Below are 19,078 nucleotides of genomic sequence, written 5' to 3'. Positions count from 1 at the left end.
CATGACCTGTTTGAAGATGACTCAGGCACAGCCAGCTTCTTTCTAAGAGGCAGTTGACAGTGATTTGTGGGGTTCTGAGAAGTCAGCCTCAGGCTAAGATGTTAAGCCAGCCACTGTGTGGCTAAGGAAAGAAGTGGAATATGGAAGGACAGCTATTGCCTTAGTGTAGTCAGCCTCTGATCATACTGTGACGTGGAATCTGTGCTGGCTCCAGAGTTTGAATGCACTTATAACCCTCCTTGTGCTTCAAACTTTCCAAGTCCCTTTGGTGCTCATGATATTTGTGGGGCTATAGGTAGATAAACACTGCTGCTAATTCTTAAGAAATGTACATGTATGTGGTTATCTCTTCAAGCAGTCATTTTCCTTGGATCTTACGATGTCTTCATAGAGTAGATACTTTTTCTTTCTTTTTTTTTTTTTTCTTGGAACACCATAATACACTGGCATTTAAATCCTTATTTTATAGGGGAAATGGTTTTAAGTTGAAAGAGGGTAGATTTAGGTTGGATGTTAGGGGGAAGTTCTTTACTAGGAGAGTGGTGAGGTCCTGGAACAGGCTGCCCAGAGAGATTGTGGATGTCCTGTCCTTGGAGGTGTCCAAGGCCAGGCTGGATGGGGCCCTGGGCAACCTGATCTAGTAAATGTGGAAGTTTGGTGGCCCTGCCAGGCAGGGGGGTTGGAGCTTCATGATCCTTGAAGTCCCTTCCAACCCAGGTCATTCTGTGATTCTTTTGGATGTAAAAATGGGTGCTCCTTATAAACTTAAGCATTCATATCCAGCACAGAAAATTGAAATGAGCATTTTTCATCTTAGATACATGATGATCTTGTCCTTCACAATTCCCTGTTTTCATAGCAATGTGCAATTCATGTCGTACTTGACTTTTACTATGGTATACCTGGATACTTGGGTCTAACCTGATAGCACTCTACTCCTTCTTTGTGTCCAACAGAAACAAAATTGTACATTGGTAATAACAGTATTAGCAATTATGGCATTATTTTGTCATAATAACTAGTATTATTAAGACAAAATAATTGAAAGAATGAATTAACTCTGAAAAGGTCCTCAAGTCAGTTACAGAGAATTCTTCATTAGCCCATGGCTTACGTGTGATGTTGAAAACCCATAAAAAAGACAAGCTGAAAAATCTGAAGTTCTACACAACTGGCTTTTTATCTATCAGTCACAAAAGCATTTGTCTGTTGGCAATACTTTGCGTTTTTGACTTGAGAGCTTCCAAAATACCCAAGTGACTTGCATTTGTGTCATCGCCCACTAGAGGGAGTGTGCGTATGCTTGTTTGAAAATTCACTGATGAATTCATTACTGCGAGAGAATTTTTCTCCAGTTTTGTACTCAAAGTAACCTGCAGCGAAGTACAGTTTTCATCATGAATACCTACTACTTGTATTGACAATTCATTACAGGACAGATGCTTTGTATAGCAGAAAAATATGAAATTAGTTTGGACTGTGCCTAACTGAAGCTCGAAACCTAACTTGCAATCCTCCTCGCATCAAATTTGGAAGTCTGTTTTGTTCAGCTCACAAAGAGAGCTTTATTGTTCAGAAGCTATCCAGCTCTTTTCAGAACAGATAGATGTGATCGCCCTGCACTTCAAGGACATACGCTACCCATTCTTTGAATATCTTGCCTGTCATTTGATACTTTACGGTCTGTGTCTGTAGTCCCATTATTTTGTGTTTTGGTAGGAAGGAGTACCTAAATAACACAACCACTGTGTTGGCCAGGCAACAGTTTCTCCAGAGTTAACAGTTATTTTAGTGAGCTTCCTAATGCTGTGTGAAAGCTGTTTTTCGGTGGCTTTTAAAGGCAGTGTTTTTCATATCTATGCAAATCAAAAAACATTCAGACTAAAGTCAGTTATTTTTATTCAAATCAGACTCTCAGGCATGCACTGTATATGTTTGATCATACAAAATGAAATACATCTCATGTCTCCTGCTGCTTCAATTACAGTCTAATTTTGAGTTGCGTCAGCACTTACATTTCTGTAACAGAAACTAAAGCCTTCAAAAATGCTTCTCCCATGCTGATTTTTACAGTTCTTTTTAAATTTTTTTTCTATTTTTTTTTTTTTTAGCCATAAATTTGGGAAAAAAGTCACCTACTTGAACTATTTAAGCGACCTGAGAGAACATCTCAAATATGACCAGCTTAATATTCCTCAAGAAGTCATCCGGTACGTGGCAAGTTTCAAATACTTTGTCTCACGTTTTCTCAGGTACACTTGTGTTATGTTCACTGTATTCCAAGCAGAATCTAATCCCATTTCTTCAGTGTTTGAAAGTTTAATTTACCTCCCGTGATTGACTGGATTTAATTCTGAAATCTGCACTGCCACGTAAGATGTGCTAGAGTGTGTCACATGTTTGCACAGGGGAACCCTATGTAGTTTTTTACAGGTCTGAAACCTCCACATCTCAGTAGTGGAACATTTTCTTCATATAAATGCAGCCTCAGTGTGAGTGTTAACAAAACCAATCCACGTGTTGCTGCTTCTTATGAGTACTGCATAATGGTTGTGGGCAAAAATATAATCCCAACCTCATTGCTTGCATATTGTAATGGATTGCGTGACTTCCATTTGTGAAGAGCTTTCACAGTCAGCAAGGAGTTAATTGATTTTGAATTCTATGGATATGTCTTGTTATCAGATCCACTACTTTTATGTGATACGTGTATGTGTGCTAGGGAGGAGTAATGGAGAGAGGTGTGAGAAGGAAAGATAAAGAAGTACATTGGGCTGGGATTATCAAGTGCCAGTATTGGTATCAATAACAGTCTTTTCAACACTAGTATTTACATGGAAATGCTTTGATATACTGACAGGAAATGATTTTATGTCACTGCTGAATGAAAGTAACTGGAAGCCTTGATTATGACTTACCGATGCCAGGTGGGTTTTTACACACCTTCTGAGTAAATAGGGAATAACTGGAAATACGTTAGAGCTCCGAGGTTATAAATTATATTGCATTGTTGCAAAAGAGAGGAGAACTATATTCTGAATAGCAAAGAAGCTTGGATTTTGCTTTTAAATTATACAGTGTTCCTATTTTTTGGACAGATTTATTACTGTACTCCTTTGGCTACAGCAAACACAAAAAAGCTCTTTTTTGTCTTGCTTAAGAATTCTTCAACAAATACTGCTTAAAAAATTCCCTATTACTTAAATTATAGTAAACATAAATTTTGTAAGACCTGTAGCATATACACTGTTATCAGGAGTTCAGCATCACAAACAAAACTGGTAGCTGTTCATATATGTAACTTGTCAGCTGTGATGCACAGAAAATCAATTAATTTTTGTTTTTACAGACATGATGAAAATCTTCGGGGGAAACACAAAGGAAAACTGCCACCTGTGGTTAAGGTTCCTCCACCAAGACCACCTCTACCTACTCAGCAATTTGGAGTCAGCCTGCAATAGTAAGCTATGAGATTTCTAAAATATAAGTTTCCTATATGCTGCAGCTTTCTGTAATGTGCAGGTTCACTAGACACAAAGCATGCAGACATTTATTTTAGCATATGTTTAGTTTCTCATTCCCTTTGAAAGCCATAATGCTACGGGGTTAGGCAGTAATATTTATGAATTTGGGATAGGTCTTACAGTCCCTGGTACCTGCCTGGTCTTCGTGCTTGCAGCATCTTTGGGGTACTTAGTGCTACTACTGCTGCACAGTTGTTCTCTCCATGGACAGAAATTTGCTCATAAATGGCAGTCCTAAGCTCACCTGTTGCCAATAGCTGCTGAAAGATAGAAGATACTGAGGTTGTGGATAGGAAAACTTCAAAGTAAAAAATGGCTGTAAAAAAGTTAAAATGGATGCATTAGCTTTTATATATTTTTGCTTTGTTGCCCAAGTATTATTCTTCTCAGAGTGATATGAAATAAATACGGTCACTTGTACAGAAGGGCCCTCACAGCTGTTTATGTAAATTACAGCACAGTATCTGGTATAAAAAATGATTTACTTAACACAAGGAATGGAATAGCAATATACTTTCAAAAGGCAATTTTGCTAAAAACAACAAGAACAAAACAGAGAAGCAGACAACAACAACAAAAAACAAAGAAATGAAGAAACCTGAAAAGTAACAACAGCAATGAAAACTACAAAATCTTCTTCTAGCTTCCAACTAAGTCATTTCTGTCAAAGATATGGAAAGCTATCTCACTATGGCTTCTTGCTCAAGAGCGGCTGGCAGATGTTCACATTCAGAAAAAAACAATTTAGTCTGGTTGACTTATGCACATTTGGATTTCCTGCCACCCCAAAAGTCTGCTTATCTCATGCTAATGATTCAGCTTTAAATGAGATATAAAATATAATTTTCCCCTGTTAAACATTAAACATTAGTCCTCTGTGGAAGGCCTGATATTAGAACAATCAATATCTATCATATAAGAGCTGCTATGACATTAACTTTTATGATACCTCTTTAGAATCCAACCTAACACTTGAGACATGAGTAACTTGCTTCCTTAATTCAGAAGATATCTTTTAGGTGAAAGCCACTGGGTCATTAAGAAGGACAGTATTTAATGCTGCTGCTCCAGTTGTAAAAGTGGGGCTGCTTACTGGCATCAGGGCATTCAATTTCTTGCTTCCAGTCCATCCTGGAAGTCCAATAAGTTCTATCTAACCTTTCACAGCAAACAATGTCCTTCTCATATGCCTCAGCCTTCCTGAGTATAAAAAGAACGGTACTCCTCTACAACTTCAATATGAGAAATAAATGAATTAATATATGCCATATTTATGAAGAAGGTAAAGCTAATGGAGGAAAGAGAATGATATGTGTTGAGAGCTTCTAAAATCTGAACCAGAAAAAAGTATTAACTTTTCTCTTGATTAATTGGTTGCTTTTACTTGTTCTCTCTCCTTTTATGAGTTCTATAGACTGTAATGACAAAATTTCAGTGACCTCGCAGGTATTTAGCAAAGATACAGGTTTGAAGCCTTCTCTTAGGTAGGTGAGGCTCTTTCTGTTTCCTGAAAAGGCTGCAGAGTGACCCAGATTTTATTTTGTATGGGCTTATGGGAGTATGTGTGCTGCGTGCCATGTATATCAGTACTGTCAAATGGAAATGGTATTATCAGTGATGCTATTGAGAGGAATTTATTGCCACTGAAGGACTATTTCTTGTGGGCTTCTGTAGTTTAAGAAAAAAAGAACATTAAGACTCATCAGTTTCAGCATCTCTGGATCTTTAATTAGGCAGTTAAAAGATGGTGAGTGAGATAATCCAATAGCCTAATTTTGATCAGATAATAGACAATGTTGTCCCAATGACTTCTGGATGTGGAAAGTAGTAAAATCCATATCCTTTTGAATGTTCCTCTCTAAAAACATCAGGCAATGCTGTTGTCTGGACCACAGTTAGCAGCCACCCATGAGGTGTATGGGTAGAAAGAATTTTTGGTCATTCCAATCGTGTGTGTGTGAAAACTTTATAGCAGCACACTCTCAGGCATTTAACTTCTTTCTCATAATGTCGGATAGATACTTCAGATATTTTCAAGGTGTTTCAAAAATTTGTGTGTACTAGTTTTTATGTATTCTGGTTATTATAAGTGTAGAACAGTAGAGGGAACTTCAGAAATGAAAACATTTAAAAGAGCTTTTTCTGTGAGTCAAGGTGCTGTTGTTGCATGGTGCAATGAAATAAATGAAGCTATAAAGACGAGCTCTGAATCATGTGCAGAGACGAATTTGAACAGTCAAATCACTATTGGTACTCTCTGGAGGCACAGATCAAACACATGCCATAGATGCAGAAAGAAAGATAGATTACATAGTTATCTGCCTGTAGTCCCAATTTTATGAATGCCTATTAACAGAAACCTGTGAAGGAACCCTGGATCTTGTGCAGGAGAAGACTTAATTAGAGCAACAATTTTTAAAGGGAAACATTTTTTATGATAAATTCCACTGATTCTCTCAGCCTATTCCTACATGTTATGTTTGAACCTTACCTAGGGGAGCAGGACAGTAAAGATATGAAACAGATTCAGTAGATAGGGATCTGTTCTGGGCTGAGTCACAGAAATTCGTTGTCCCATGCCAGCTGTTCACACTGTGATTCAGCAAAGATCTTAACCCAACTTTATTTCAGTTTAGGAATTTCAGTGCGTGATTTGTTACTGGGAAACATGAATTTGAAGCCTGTATTATTGTGAGCTCCTGTGAGGATTCTGTTGTTTGTTCTTCTTAACTGGAACTTGACTTGGTACCAAGTTCTCCTGAGGTTTACACGGGAAGTACTGGAGTTCTTAAGCTCACAATAAATGAGCTTAACAAAGGCAGTTAAAAAATCAAGAGGTGGAAACAGGATTTATTTAAAGAATGGGAGACACACAAAAAAGGGGGTGCTCTCCTGAGTTAATTCTTTGTATCTATGCGTACAGAGCAGACTTGCCCACTTGGCTGAATGTCTTTCCAGGGTGTTTTTTGCCTCCACCCTGGTTTCCCTGGGTGCCAAGTTCTGCCTGTTTCAGTGGTCCAAAACACATTTAAATATTTGATCTCATGTGATCCTCTTAAAAATGTAAAATAATGCAAGTGATACTAATGTTCATCTTCGTGGGCATACCAGGCAGAACACTCCTGAGGAAATTTTGCCCACCCTTGATTTTTCAGTCATAATTTAATGGGAAACCATGCTTCAGTTTAACAAGAACCAGTTGGTAAAATATTTTATGTGTTTATTGTTAATTATGTCCTTTTGCTAATTCAAGCTTCTCATGTGCAGAGAAAGAGAGCAGATAAAGAACCACAAGGAACAAGTTTAAAAGTCTATCAAGCCTCACATCCTGTCTCCAATAGAGGGTAAAAGCAGAGGCTAGCAAGGAGTAGTGTTAGAAAATGGCAAGTGTACAGGGATGCAGCCTCTGCTATAATGTTGTAATCTATAGTTACTCCTAACTCACAGAGAATAACATTGCAGAGCTATGAAAATTACGTTGTTGCTCACCAGTAGCTATAAGTTTTATGAATCCAGACATTTAAAACAGCGCTCATGTGCTGTGGTCATAAAGCAGGATTAGTTTTGTATTCATTCTGCCTGGCTATCTTCACACAAAAAAATGAAGAGCAGCAGGAATTAGCTATTCACAGTACCTCCTCACTGCTTTGCAATGTGAGTCAAGGTAAGAAAAAAAAGCCATTTGTAAAATGTTGTGTTTAAAAAGGCAAGAAAAAAAAACTGGGACATCCTCTACTTGTGGTGTTGAGAAAAATATGGCTCAAATGCACAAATGAAGTTTCCTACATTTGCAAAACTTAAAAGGAATTAACATTTGACTGTGTGTGTCAAGCTGAATCAACATCTTCTGCTGTATGTTCAGCAAGCTCCTGTGAACCTCTGTTGCTGCATCCTATTGCCTCTGTAATCAAGGATGGTTACAGCTGAGCTCCGGCATGGAACACAAAGCTGACCTTGACTAGCTGTTGACATTGTTCTGTTTTCTCTAGTTGGTTTTAAAATCTAAAATTAAATATCATTTGTGGGGAGATGGGAAATGCTTTGTTTTTGTATTTATTGCTATGGATGGGCAGAGAGGGCAGAGGAAAATGCACAAAACTGCAACAACTGTGCAGCTTTTGCTTGTTAAATTGTTGTCATAAACATTTCAGGGAGCTTTTCTTTTGGGCATAATCTTTCTGCTTGTGCATGCTGGGCATGCGTGACCACGGAGGAAGAATGCATTCGAAACTGAATCTCAGCATGTCTCAGCAGGGAAAAAAATGAAAGGGAGAGGAAGAGGAGAGAGAGAGAGAGAGATTATCAACCAAGAATATTTAATGGCACTTCAGAACAATGTGTAGAGGCCTTTTGTGATAACTGTCCGCAGTCTAAAAATGAGTCATTGAATGTATGACATTGCAGTAACTGATCACATATTCTGCAGTGAAGAGTACTCATTCTTTCTAGCCATTGTGTTTACTGAAATACATCCCTCTTGAATCTAACATAATGTTGCAATATGATTCAGATTTGTGAATCAGTTACAGAAGACTGTACTGTACACTGAAATGCTCTGTTTTGTCTTTCTCTCTTAAGCAGAAAGCGTAAGAGATCTCTCATTTCAAACTGCCTGATCTCTAAAAGCAGTTTGCATTGTCCATCATAGAGCACAGCTGCTCATCACACCACCCTGAATGAAGTAAGAAAAATGCAGGTTATTTGACAGGATCCACAAAAGGGAAGAGAGAGGTGTAATTTCATTGACCTCTGGGCTGCTCTGATTTACATTAGCTGAGGTAATGCCCCTATTATTTTCTGTCACCTTAGGTCCAGTAAGCTGAACAGTATGTCCCACATTATGCAATGTTGTGAAAATATGCATTCCAGCTTTCTCAGGTGTTGAAAAAGCAGAACAAACCTTTGCATTTGATTTTCAGTGAATTTTCTACTCTATTTTAAAGCACACTTTATCATGAGGTCCTCTTTCATGTGCTGGGATGTTTCCTTCAAGAGAAAAGGATGCTGCCAAAAACAGCAAATGTGCAGAAACTGGATTTTTATTTTTATTTTTCCTAGAGAAAGAAAAATGATGCATAGGTTTTATTGTTACAAATCATAGCTCAGTTATTTGTTTCACCTCTCTGACAGATAGGCTAGTGCTCAGCAGGAGAAAGTGCTGTAAATAATCAGTTTGCTATTTATACACTGAAATGAGGAAACACATTTATAGGAAACAATAATAATTAGAAAACATTTATAAAAATCTGCTGGGTTGCTTTTTGTAGTCTCTGGAGTGAGCAGCTGTAAGAAAGCAAAAACAATCAAATCAGTGCAACTTCAGAGAGGCTGAGAATGGGTTCCATGAGCTCAAATTGTCAATAATAAAAATGTAACAGCTTCCGAGCAAATTAAAGTCTTGATGATGTCCCCATTTAAGTGATTTAGGCTTTTGACTGATTTTAATAAAACTTGCCCTAAAGTTTAAGGTACTTACTTGAACACAGAAAGCAAAATTATTTGATGGACAAGGAATGTGTCTTAACTGCCATATTACAAAAGCTATAGTATTTCTTCCTCTTGTTTTGATTTGCTGCAAGCTTTTTTTTAGTGCTATCCCAAACTTGACCTCATATCCCACATCCTTTTCTCGTTTAGACGCTTTCTGGGGGTTAACATTTTAACCTTGGGAGTTTCCACTTGGCATGCAGTGCAAATAACCCTCTGAACCTCCTTGTTGTTTATTAGTGGGCTGTGGAAAAATTGCCTGTGCTATTCTATTTTGGGGTTGGTTTGTTAGGCAATAGCAATCTGCTGCAAACAAGATAGTAAATAAGTCATGTAAAGAAGCAACCATGGCACGTGGCTCATGTGCTCTGTGCTTAGATGGCTGCATTCCTTCTGTAGGGGATGAGAGCTCACGACATTGCAGCACAGCTGCTTTTAGATTTTTCCTCTCTATGGTCTATATGGATATCAGGGAGAAGCATAACACAGGTTTCAGTGCTGTTCTTAGAGTACTGCACAACTGCATGGTTGTAGCACTCGGGCTGGCTTTCCACTCTGAAGTGCCACCAGCACATGTGAGACTGCTCTAAGCTCATTGAAAGTAATATCAGAACTGGAGGGAGCAGGAGAGGCATGGTACTTTGGGAGTGACAAAACTGGTACCCTGAGAGTGTCTGGGAGGATTTTGCTACTGGGATGTAATTTCACTCAGGCACCTGATTGTCCGTGTGGGGAAGATGAGGATGCTGCACTGAGGAATAGGCCATAGATGTGGACCTAGAAGCATTTCAGGCAATGATTGTCTCTAGTTGGTGAATTTTTTTTCCTAAGATGCTCATGGCCTTTGGAATAGCTTTCCTAAGATGTCTGTGATAATGAGCAAGATTGACATTGGCCTTTGTCTTATAAGCCAGGTCATAAATCTTTCTTCTGGCCATTGCCAAGTTATTATGATACAGCAGAGAGTGATTACTCCAGCTAGTCCAGTACTGTTTTAGATTGAAATTAATGGCACCTTGCCAGCATGTAAAGATGGCAAATTGTAGCATTCAGTCTGAAGCTCCTACTCGTAAACTATAGCAAATTATGAGAATTTCTAATATACAGAAGGTCAGACTTCAGGTTTATCCAAATTAAACTCAATTCTTGCCATTGATTTTTTACCTTCCCCCAGTAAGTTGGTCAAATGACTAAAACTATTCTGTTACAAACTTAGTATGTGACACTGGATTGTAATTTCTAGCAGAATTCCTATATCTGCCTGCATTAAAAAAAAATCCCTCTTTCCTAAATAGTTCCTGTTAGATGTACTTACAGTGATGTTTTCACAAATTAGTATTAATACACATAGAGTGGTATGGAATTTTATACACTTAGGTGTCTGGTATAGATACTTTGTTGAGTAAGAACAGGAGAAAAATGTTGAATTGATTGATATATTTAGTCATATTTTATAGGAAAGCTATGGACTTCTGTCAACAAAATTTACATAGGAACAGGGCTCTCAGAAATGCTACTGCTACTCAGAAATACTACTACTACAAGCTTTTAGAAATCATTTCCTGGAAGGAGAAGAATTAAACCATAAAATCAGTTTTGTGTTGTTTTTGGTCTGCTGATGCACCTATGAGAGTTTGGATGGTGATTAATTACAAGTTATTCCTAACATTATAAGGAAATTTGAGATAAAGAGGTGAGGAGATGAGGTGAAAATACTACATAAGAATTTGAGATGACATAGGGAAAATGATCCAGGACTACTTGGTCAGAAAACAGAGGACTTAGGCTACAAATCCATAGCATATCAACTTTGTTAGTTCTGCAGCTGAAGGAACAACTTATTCCCTTTTCCAACAGCAGGGAGGTCTAGGTCTTTGAAGCAGTACAAAAAATGGCACTGATGGCTCAACATTGTGCCTCTGCAGTGATGAATGAGATCAAACTGCTTGGTGGCTGAACACCAAATAGTGTGAATTGTATTAATTCCCCTGTCAGTTTATGAGTAAGAGGGGTAAATCCATCGGGCAAGTTGGTGACTAAGTCAGGATCCTGAAGCTTCCCCTGCAAGGAGCTCCCCCACCAGCCCTGTGTGTGAGCCTGGGGTGGCCATCCTCCTCAGATGAGTCTCAAAATTAAGCAGCCTGCATGTCTTCTACCTCCCTTCTTAGGCACAAGGAAAGCAAAGACAAAGTTGAAGAGCCAAGGGCCCCTCACTCAACAACTTCCCTACCCCTCCACGCTGACTGATGTTGCTATAACATTTATTACAAATTATATTTTTACATCTAATGTAAATGCAAAATAAAATCATTGATGGCTCATTCCATGCAAGTGTTGTGAAACTGTATCTAATTCAGGTCAGTTAGTATCAGTTGTTTTAAAAATTAATGAAATATTTAACGAGCCTACACAGAAAGAGAAGAACTCAAATTGCCTTGAAAAGAAAAACTCTTAAGACTCATCCTATCAACAGGCACAACCACATCCAGGAGCGCTAGGTGTGTTTAACATGCTGTGTGTATCAACTTGTGTGAGCACCTCGCACACTCTGTGGAATAGCCACAGCAGTTGCAGCCTCTCATAATGCAGCCAATGTGCTGTTTTGTGCTGGTTCTTTAGAGCTCAACAGAAAAGCCAGTCACCTTTTAAATAGGACATTAATTTTTTCACACAAATATATTTGATTTTTTACATTAAAATCTGAGATTCATCCTATGTTTTGTTGTTGATTCCTATAAAAATGTAGCAAAATGCTCAATAGATGCTGTCTATTTGTTATACTTTTGAAACTACTAGAGACATGTTTTTAGATAATTGTGGAATTCTTCTGTGCTTTCCAGATTAAGAAAACACTATGTTTGATTTTTTGCCTCAGCTGCTCCCTCATGAAAGGAAAGTAAATCTAATTTTGTGAAAGTCATTCAAAGCATTTATAAACTCAATCTCACTGCATCATTTTGCCTTCAAAATAAATAGTGCAATATCCTTTTATTTATACATACTCTGTGACTTAAAAAGGGAGAAACGGCTAAGAAAAATCTGCATGATAAAAGGCTTCTAAACTTGCAGCATTCCCCAAGTCTGTTATAAAGCACTCCATGCAAGCTTATTTTTTTGTCTGCTTCTGAGCTGCTTTCAAACCACGTTCCAGCAGTGGTGTGCAACTGAATGCAGGCAGTGTCGTCACTGCTGTGTCACGATCACATCATTGGGCACCAACCAGGGGAATGAAACTAAAGAGGAAACCAACCTTGACCGGGAGTAAATTCAGTCTGGAACATCTTACTGCCACTCTGCCTTCTGCTCCTACCTGGTGCAGCAAACAGCCCTTCTTTATATGCGTTGCCTTTGTGGTTGTACAGTTTTTCTAGCAGGAATAAAGCATTTAGGAACGGCTCTTTGAATAAATCTCTTTGGCTATTTCTGCACCTCTTGCAGTTGTGGAGGACTGTTGTGTTTGGTGCAGGCACCAAGATGTGGGCTCCTTGATTTTTGGAAGGAAGTGCGTGCTTTCAAAGTCCCTTAGGTTTTTCCTGAGACTGTTCTGCCTTGTGTTTGATTCTTTGTCTGCCAACGCTACTTAAAGGCTGTTACTTTTTCTTTCTTTTTTTTTTTTTTTTGTCTTTCTAACAGCATCAAGGACAAAAACAGTGGAGAACTAATTCCCCCAGTAATGAAGGAAACTGTGTCTTACCTGAAAAGAAAAGGTGAGTTCTCTGTCAAAAAGGGATGTGTCTTTTAAAACAAAGATAGCAGTAGGTAATCCTCAGTGCCTGATTCAGCAAAGTTTATAGCTGAAAGCTCAAAATGAAGGATGTACTCAAATCCTGAAGATCTGTGTGGCAATTGAGCATTACCTTGAGAGCTTTGATTGGTTGATAGAGAATAATTTATTGTCAGATTATTGTCTCAATACAATAAAAGAAAAGAAAAGGAAAGAAAAGAAAAGGAAAGAAAAGAAAAGAAAAGAAAAGAAAAGAAAAGAAAAGAAAAGAAAAGAAAAGAAAAGAAAAGAAAAGAAAAGAAAAGAAAAGAAAAGAAAAGAAAAGAAAAGAAAAGAAAAGAAAAGAAAAGAAGAGAAAAGAAAAGAAAAGAAAAGAAAAGAAAAGAAAAGAAAAGAAAAGAAAAGAAAAGAAAAGAAAAGAAAAGAAAAGAAAAGAAAAGAAAAGAAAAGAAAAGAAAAGAAAAGAAAAAGAAAAAGATTATGGAATAGTGAGTGAGAGAGGATGTCTTGAAATACACATTACCAACCCATTTCATATTGTGGCTTTTAAATAGAACTCGTGGTAAGAACCAGTGAGAACTTCTGTATTTATGGAACTCACTGAAGATAATGCACTTTGTAGGAGTAAGCCTGAAGTCTTCCCTTCACAAAAGACTGTTACTGGCATTTTCAGACCTTTTGACTGCAAGTCATATCTATGGTTACAGTGTATAGGGATACAGTTTACAGCAACCTTTATTTAAAATGAGAACATTTAAAACTTATGTTCAGAAATCACCTTCATGTACAAGGAAAAGAGGAATGCGCTCTGAACTGCCGTCTGTACAGTGGTCTCCCTCGTGCATACCCAACCAACACAATGGAGGAAGGAAGCATCAGTTTCTATCTGTAGGGCAAGCATGCTGTGTTCCCAAGGCAGGGAGGAAGGGATAAGGCTACAGTTCTGACATTCTTTTTTTTCTATATAATGTGATGACACATTTTCATTCCTGATTTTGAGAGTGATAAGAGTAATATTTTTATACTTTTTCCTGCTCCAAGGTGTTAGAGTTTCAAGAACGTTCATGAAATGTTACAGTACCAACTCCAAATATTAGGTGCATTTATGACATAGTTGAAAGGAAAGAAACCAGGCACAACACAGCTATATGACTGGTGCAACACTACTGAGTGCTAAAACTGGGGTTGGTTCCTATGAAGTACAGTGTGAATTTTTAATAGATGTGTCAGTAGAGGCAAGTGAAGAAAATCAGAATGTTTGGTTCTGGAATTTTTTGTGGGGATGCAGGTGGCATTGTTGTTTGTTTGTTTGTTTTTTAACTGAACATCACTAGTCCTTAACATGCTATTAATTTTGGTTAATGCTTAAACAAATTTTAAGGACTAACATGATTTTTCTTAAGACGGAAACCAGGCTCGCAGCTCTGTATCCCTGATGTATCTGACAGTTTCATCTGACGTTTTCCTTGTGTAAAGAACTGTTTGTGTTGACAGCACACGAATAGAGAACACAAATGTTGAGCAGGTTATTGTCATCCATAGAGAGGCCCAAACCTATACCCCACAATGTTCCCCATCCTTTACTGAATTCTTGAGCTGCTATTCTGACAAGGTATATTTTCTTTTCAAATATGTTTAAACGTAGTTTGAATGTGCTCGGTGTTGATTTCTGTTTGTTTTAGCTGTTGTCACTAGAGTTTGATTTGAGTTTATTTGAACCTTAAGAGAGAAACATATCAAACATTTTTAAAACATGCACTGAATAGGCTTCGCATTTGTGAAAAGAGAGAGGAAGGAATGTGAAGAAAAACATTACTTTTCAGTTGTGTTGCAGATTCTCTTGAGAAATCTTGGCTTCATTTGTATCAGTGCAAGATCACACTGGTTTAAATGAGGACAAGCTATGCAGCATCTTTCCCTCATTGCTGGACTATGCTCCTCCACATTTTAGTTTCTCACGTAGTAAATAAGAACATTTTATTGCACATTTTATTTTTGTTTGGTTTTCATACCTTGCATCAAGCTTAATGATGTGTATAGGAGGTTAAGAGGGAGATCCGTTGCAGTGGATACCTGCTTTCAGTTCACAAACAGCAGAGCATAGCTTTTGTAGGCTTCCTTGTGTACAGAACAGCCAGCTGCTAGCCTACTGAAATTGGTGATTTATCTTCAAAATACCTGTACCAACCAAAGGCCAAGGATTGGAGTGGTGCCAGTTTTGCTATTCAAGGTATCTACTGATCAGCGGTGCATGAAGAGTCCCTAAAAGACTTTGTTGAAGGTCTCTAGGTCCTAATTCAGTGCTCCACTGAAGCTCATAAAAGTGTTCTGGTATTCTGTTTGTACTGCTTCAGGCACCCTAAGGATGAAAACTTTTCAGATGTAGCTTGTTTCAAATGCACTGTTGTTAGATGTCTGGAATGTAAATAGTTCACTACTAAGAATGTTGAAGGCAAGTGACTGGCAGCTTGAGACAATCCCTGTAATTATAATTGTAAGTGGATAATTAGAGCGTGTATAGTGGATCAGTGCATGCTCCATCTGCAGATGAAAGCCAGGTTTTTTCATGCTTTAGATTGTTATGAAACAATCATACTTACGTACATTTAGCTTATCTTAATAGGCAAACACTTCTTACTCACTAATCCACAAGAGTCAGGAGAGCAAAAACAAGGGTGAACATGCACTGATATCAATACTTCTTATGGCTGTTATTGAAAAATTGAGTGAAAGTTCAATCGCTAAAAATGTGAATTGATTTAAACTTCTTTGTAGAGAGAGGACAGTTTGCTTATCTTGCACTTACTTGCACCTGTTTAGAGATTTTAAAGGAGCTGTATTTTGCTGGTGACCAAAATTTCATTAGTAGCTTGTTATGATTGATCAAAAAAGGTCCCCTTCTTGTTATTATTGATGTTTTTCTTGATGTTTTACCTCATAGCAATTACAACAGTATCAGACACTTCCATCCCATCTTTTTTTGGGTCCAGCTTAGTTTTCTGAAGCCACCATTCCTATCACACAATACAGAAATTTAAAATACAACAAAACAAAAGCAAATAATAATAATTAAAAACAAAACAAAACAAACAAACAAACAAAAAGTTTCAGCTTTTATGGTTGTGATTAAAAAGAAGATTTGGCTTAAACTTATCATTGCAGAATGTCTCTGAGAGGAAGGCTTGTTATTCTGAAAGCAGTAATCCTTGGGTTTTCTCCAAACATCTTCTTTTTTTTTGGCTAAAACTTCATTTATTCAGTGCAATATCAGCACAGTTTGTGAAGGATAGCCTCTGAGGATGTTTCTGAACAAAAGCCCTCGTCCTACTTTGTGCATCTGTGCAAGATAGTAGCACAGTGTAACTGAGCACTGATCTGTAGTTCAGCCTCACGCTCACTGGCCAGCCTGTCTCACTTTTCCCCAACTATTTTGTAATTTTTGCTATTGGTATTCCACATCATAACATTATGTGAAGCACAGAGAAGAACTACATGCCCCAGAGGACCTCACGGTCAAAGAGGGAAATACGTCACGGAAGTGATGCTCGCTCTCTCTCTCACTGCCTGGCAGCGGGTGTGGGTGCGCTTCTAAGCCATTCACCTTCAGTTTCAAAGTAGGCTTCTCGATCTGTGAAATCTCTCTCTCTCTCTCTTATTTTACTTGATTTATTAGCCTCAGTTTCAATTAGATTGTATTATGTTGTGTTATCTTGCATTCCGATATCATAGTTAGTAAAATAAGTTTTCCTCGTTAGATCGTTGCTGCTGCTCTGTTTGTTTCTTTGAGCCCATCTCCCATCTCCCTACCCCATTCCCTTTTCCATTCCCATTTTCTGGGGCTGAGGGGCCCACAGGCCTACTGCCCCCCTGACATGGACATAGATTGATCTAGATAACTCCATGACAATCCTTTAGCCAGATTTCTCAGTTAGGGAGACAGTTTGTCAGGTAGAGCATGTGCTGACATTTTCAGCCAGCTGATGCTTGAAAAGCCAAGTACCTGCCGTGCCAAGACTGTTAGCAGTAGGTGATAGACATGCATTTTTTTGCACTTGTTTATAAGTGTGCAGGTATCTGTAGTACTTGCTGTCTGCTCTGATTTAAACTCTTTATCTAAATCTGGAATATCTCAGTTCTGCCATCAGCCTCAGCGCATGTTGGTTCTGGTACTGACAGCCCTGGAGGCTGACTGGCAGCATTCTTTGCACTCCAGACGCAGCTGTGAGTGCAGCGAAAACTTCAGTTCATCTTCCAGAAGTGGCAAAAATTCACTGTCATTATCTTTTCCATTTGATTTTGGCATAGTTTCCATCCCCATAGAATTATCAGCAGTCTCTGGTTTTGTAGCTGAGAACTTGCTTTATCAAATAGTTTTATTGTGGTCTTTGTATGTGTTGTAGTTTCCATGGAAATAAATAGGATGCATTACTTCAGAGTGACCTATGAAGCAAGTCACCCAATACTACAGAAGCTTAGTAGACAGATTCCTTTGCAGCTGGTCGTCTTCTGGACCAAAAAGAAAGAAGTGTTCTTAATTTCAAAAGCCAGCTGATGATTTAGTCAGGCCTTAAAGGCAAGATAGGTTTAAAAGAGCTCATCTGTGAGTAGATCTTCACAGTACCCGGCAAACCAAAGTAGTTTCTTCCCTGCTCAACGTCTAAACAACTTGTTTGCCTGTCTAGTTTAGATTTGGCCTGTGCTTACACTAAATAAGATTTTTGTGTACTAACCTATCTCTACTGTGCCTTGAGAAATTACCTTGCTTAATTAAATATTCACTCTCTTGTCACAACAGTTCATAAGTGTTCATAACCTGATGTCATTCCTTTGGTGGTTATAATCTTCATGCTTTGCCCACAGGTCCTTTTCTCAGACAAACCCAGTTTATGCCACATGGCAGTCATATTTTCTCTGGTTAATATGTCTCCACATGTCCTCAGCAACCTATTTAGTTCTGAAGTGAATTGCTGATGGGAGCTGTCTCTTCTAACAGGCTGTTTTTGTAAACAGGGATGTAAGTAACAATGTGCTGTGGAGGCTGCACCTTTACATGCCCATGATGCTTGGGGATATGAGAGTGGCTGCAGCCACTGGTGCTGCCTGCAGCATCCTGGCAGGACAGAGGTGACTTACAGCCAAGTGCATTGGGGGCTGTAGGGCTCAGATGTGTGTTTTTCCTCTATGCTTAGTTAGGTGTCTCACCATTTCCTTTCATGCCCTTTACTTACATATCTTTTTGTTCTAGTGATGTAGTTAACTTACTCTTTATTTTAACGTGTCATGAGATATTAGAAGCTTGGTGGTGCGTGAGTGTTGGTTTGGGGTCTTGTTTAGAACAGTGTTAATGCAATCCACTATATTCTCTTAGTTCTTAAATTGTGCCACAGTTTGAAGGGACTAACTGATACACAATAAAAGTGGTAATACACTGTCATTTTTACTGACTTAATACAGATTACCAGTTTAAAATGTAAAGGTAGGATTATTATTTCCAGTGCAAGTTTGCAGAGGTGCAAACTCTGTCCTTGTTTGTGCTCTAAATAGTTTCAAGTGAAAGCTAACCACTAAAATTTGATAACGTTTATGTTCTCAAGAGTAAGCAAATAAGGAAAGGGCTACAGAAAATTACACAGAGACTGAAGAGACCATTTGAGATGAGCAGCAGCTTGGAATTAATGGAACAGACCAATAAGGCCACGGTGAAGGAATTTCTCTGCAAAATTATAGAAACAAAAAAGATTACTGTCCCCTAAAGGAAAATTATATCACAGTAGTCCCCATTACTGAGTCTTTCTCTCTTACCTGATCTCTTTCATCTACTGCTAGTGCTTTGCAGCACAAACATTCTGTTCCATGTTCTCTGATAGTACCACAGGAAAGTCCTGGGTGATGACAAAGACTCCCAAATGCAATGGTAATAACTGTGCTATAGAAGTTTAATAATAATGTAGTAGATGTCCTGTAGTATGATTATGATGGCAAGTAAAGCTGTCTTTCATCTGTTAGACAGCAAAAGCAGTGATAAACAGTGATTAATCTTTCCTCCCTATCTTCTTCATGAAACACAACACATCTTACTGATGGACAAAATTTTGGTTTCAAAATTTTTGGTTCAGTTTTTTAATGTAAGTGAATCCATCCTAATGGTGAGTCAGAGTGGGTAGAGATGGGTAGTTATACGTTCTGAACATGTTTGGATTGCTGCAACTTAGCGAGTTTACCTCCTGGCCTCCAATTCTTGTAATCAATCAAATGTCTTTTAAAAATGCAATGCTAGGAAAGCTTGACATAGGTCACATAAACATTTCTGAGTTCTTAGCCCTTTCAGTTTTGATGAGAAAGT

General features: G+C 38.2%; 1 protein-coding gene across 8 annotated transcripts in view; it reads left to right on the top strand.

Moving 5' to 3' along the window:
- ARHGAP8 (Rho GTPase activating protein 8) overlaps nucleotides 1-19,078 on the top strand; it is a 76,118-nt gene that overhangs the window by 39,209 nt on the left and 17,831 nt on the right. For all 8 annotated transcript variants that reach the window (XM_015870204.2, XM_085543842.1, XM_085543876.1 and 5 more), the window contains 3 exons: nucleotides 2,112-2,210; nucleotides 3,350-3,460; nucleotides 12,645-12,718. In XM_015870204.2, coding sequence (XP_015725690.1) covers nucleotides 2,112-2,210; nucleotides 3,350-3,460; nucleotides 12,645-12,718 — 284 coding nt within the window. The remainder of the gene's footprint in view (nucleotides 1-2,111; nucleotides 2,211-3,349; nucleotides 3,461-12,644; nucleotides 12,719-19,078) is intronic.

This window comes from Coturnix japonica, chromosome 1 (assembly GCF_054131305.1).
Source record: "Coturnix japonica strain WE chromosome 1, WE-NBRP24, whole genome shotgun sequence".
In the NCBI taxonomy this organism is placed as follows: domain Eukaryota; kingdom Metazoa; phylum Chordata; class Aves; order Galliformes; family Phasianidae; genus Coturnix; species Coturnix japonica.
Note: the sequence above shows the minus strand (reverse complement) of the source record. Positions and strands in the feature narration are given on the sequence as shown.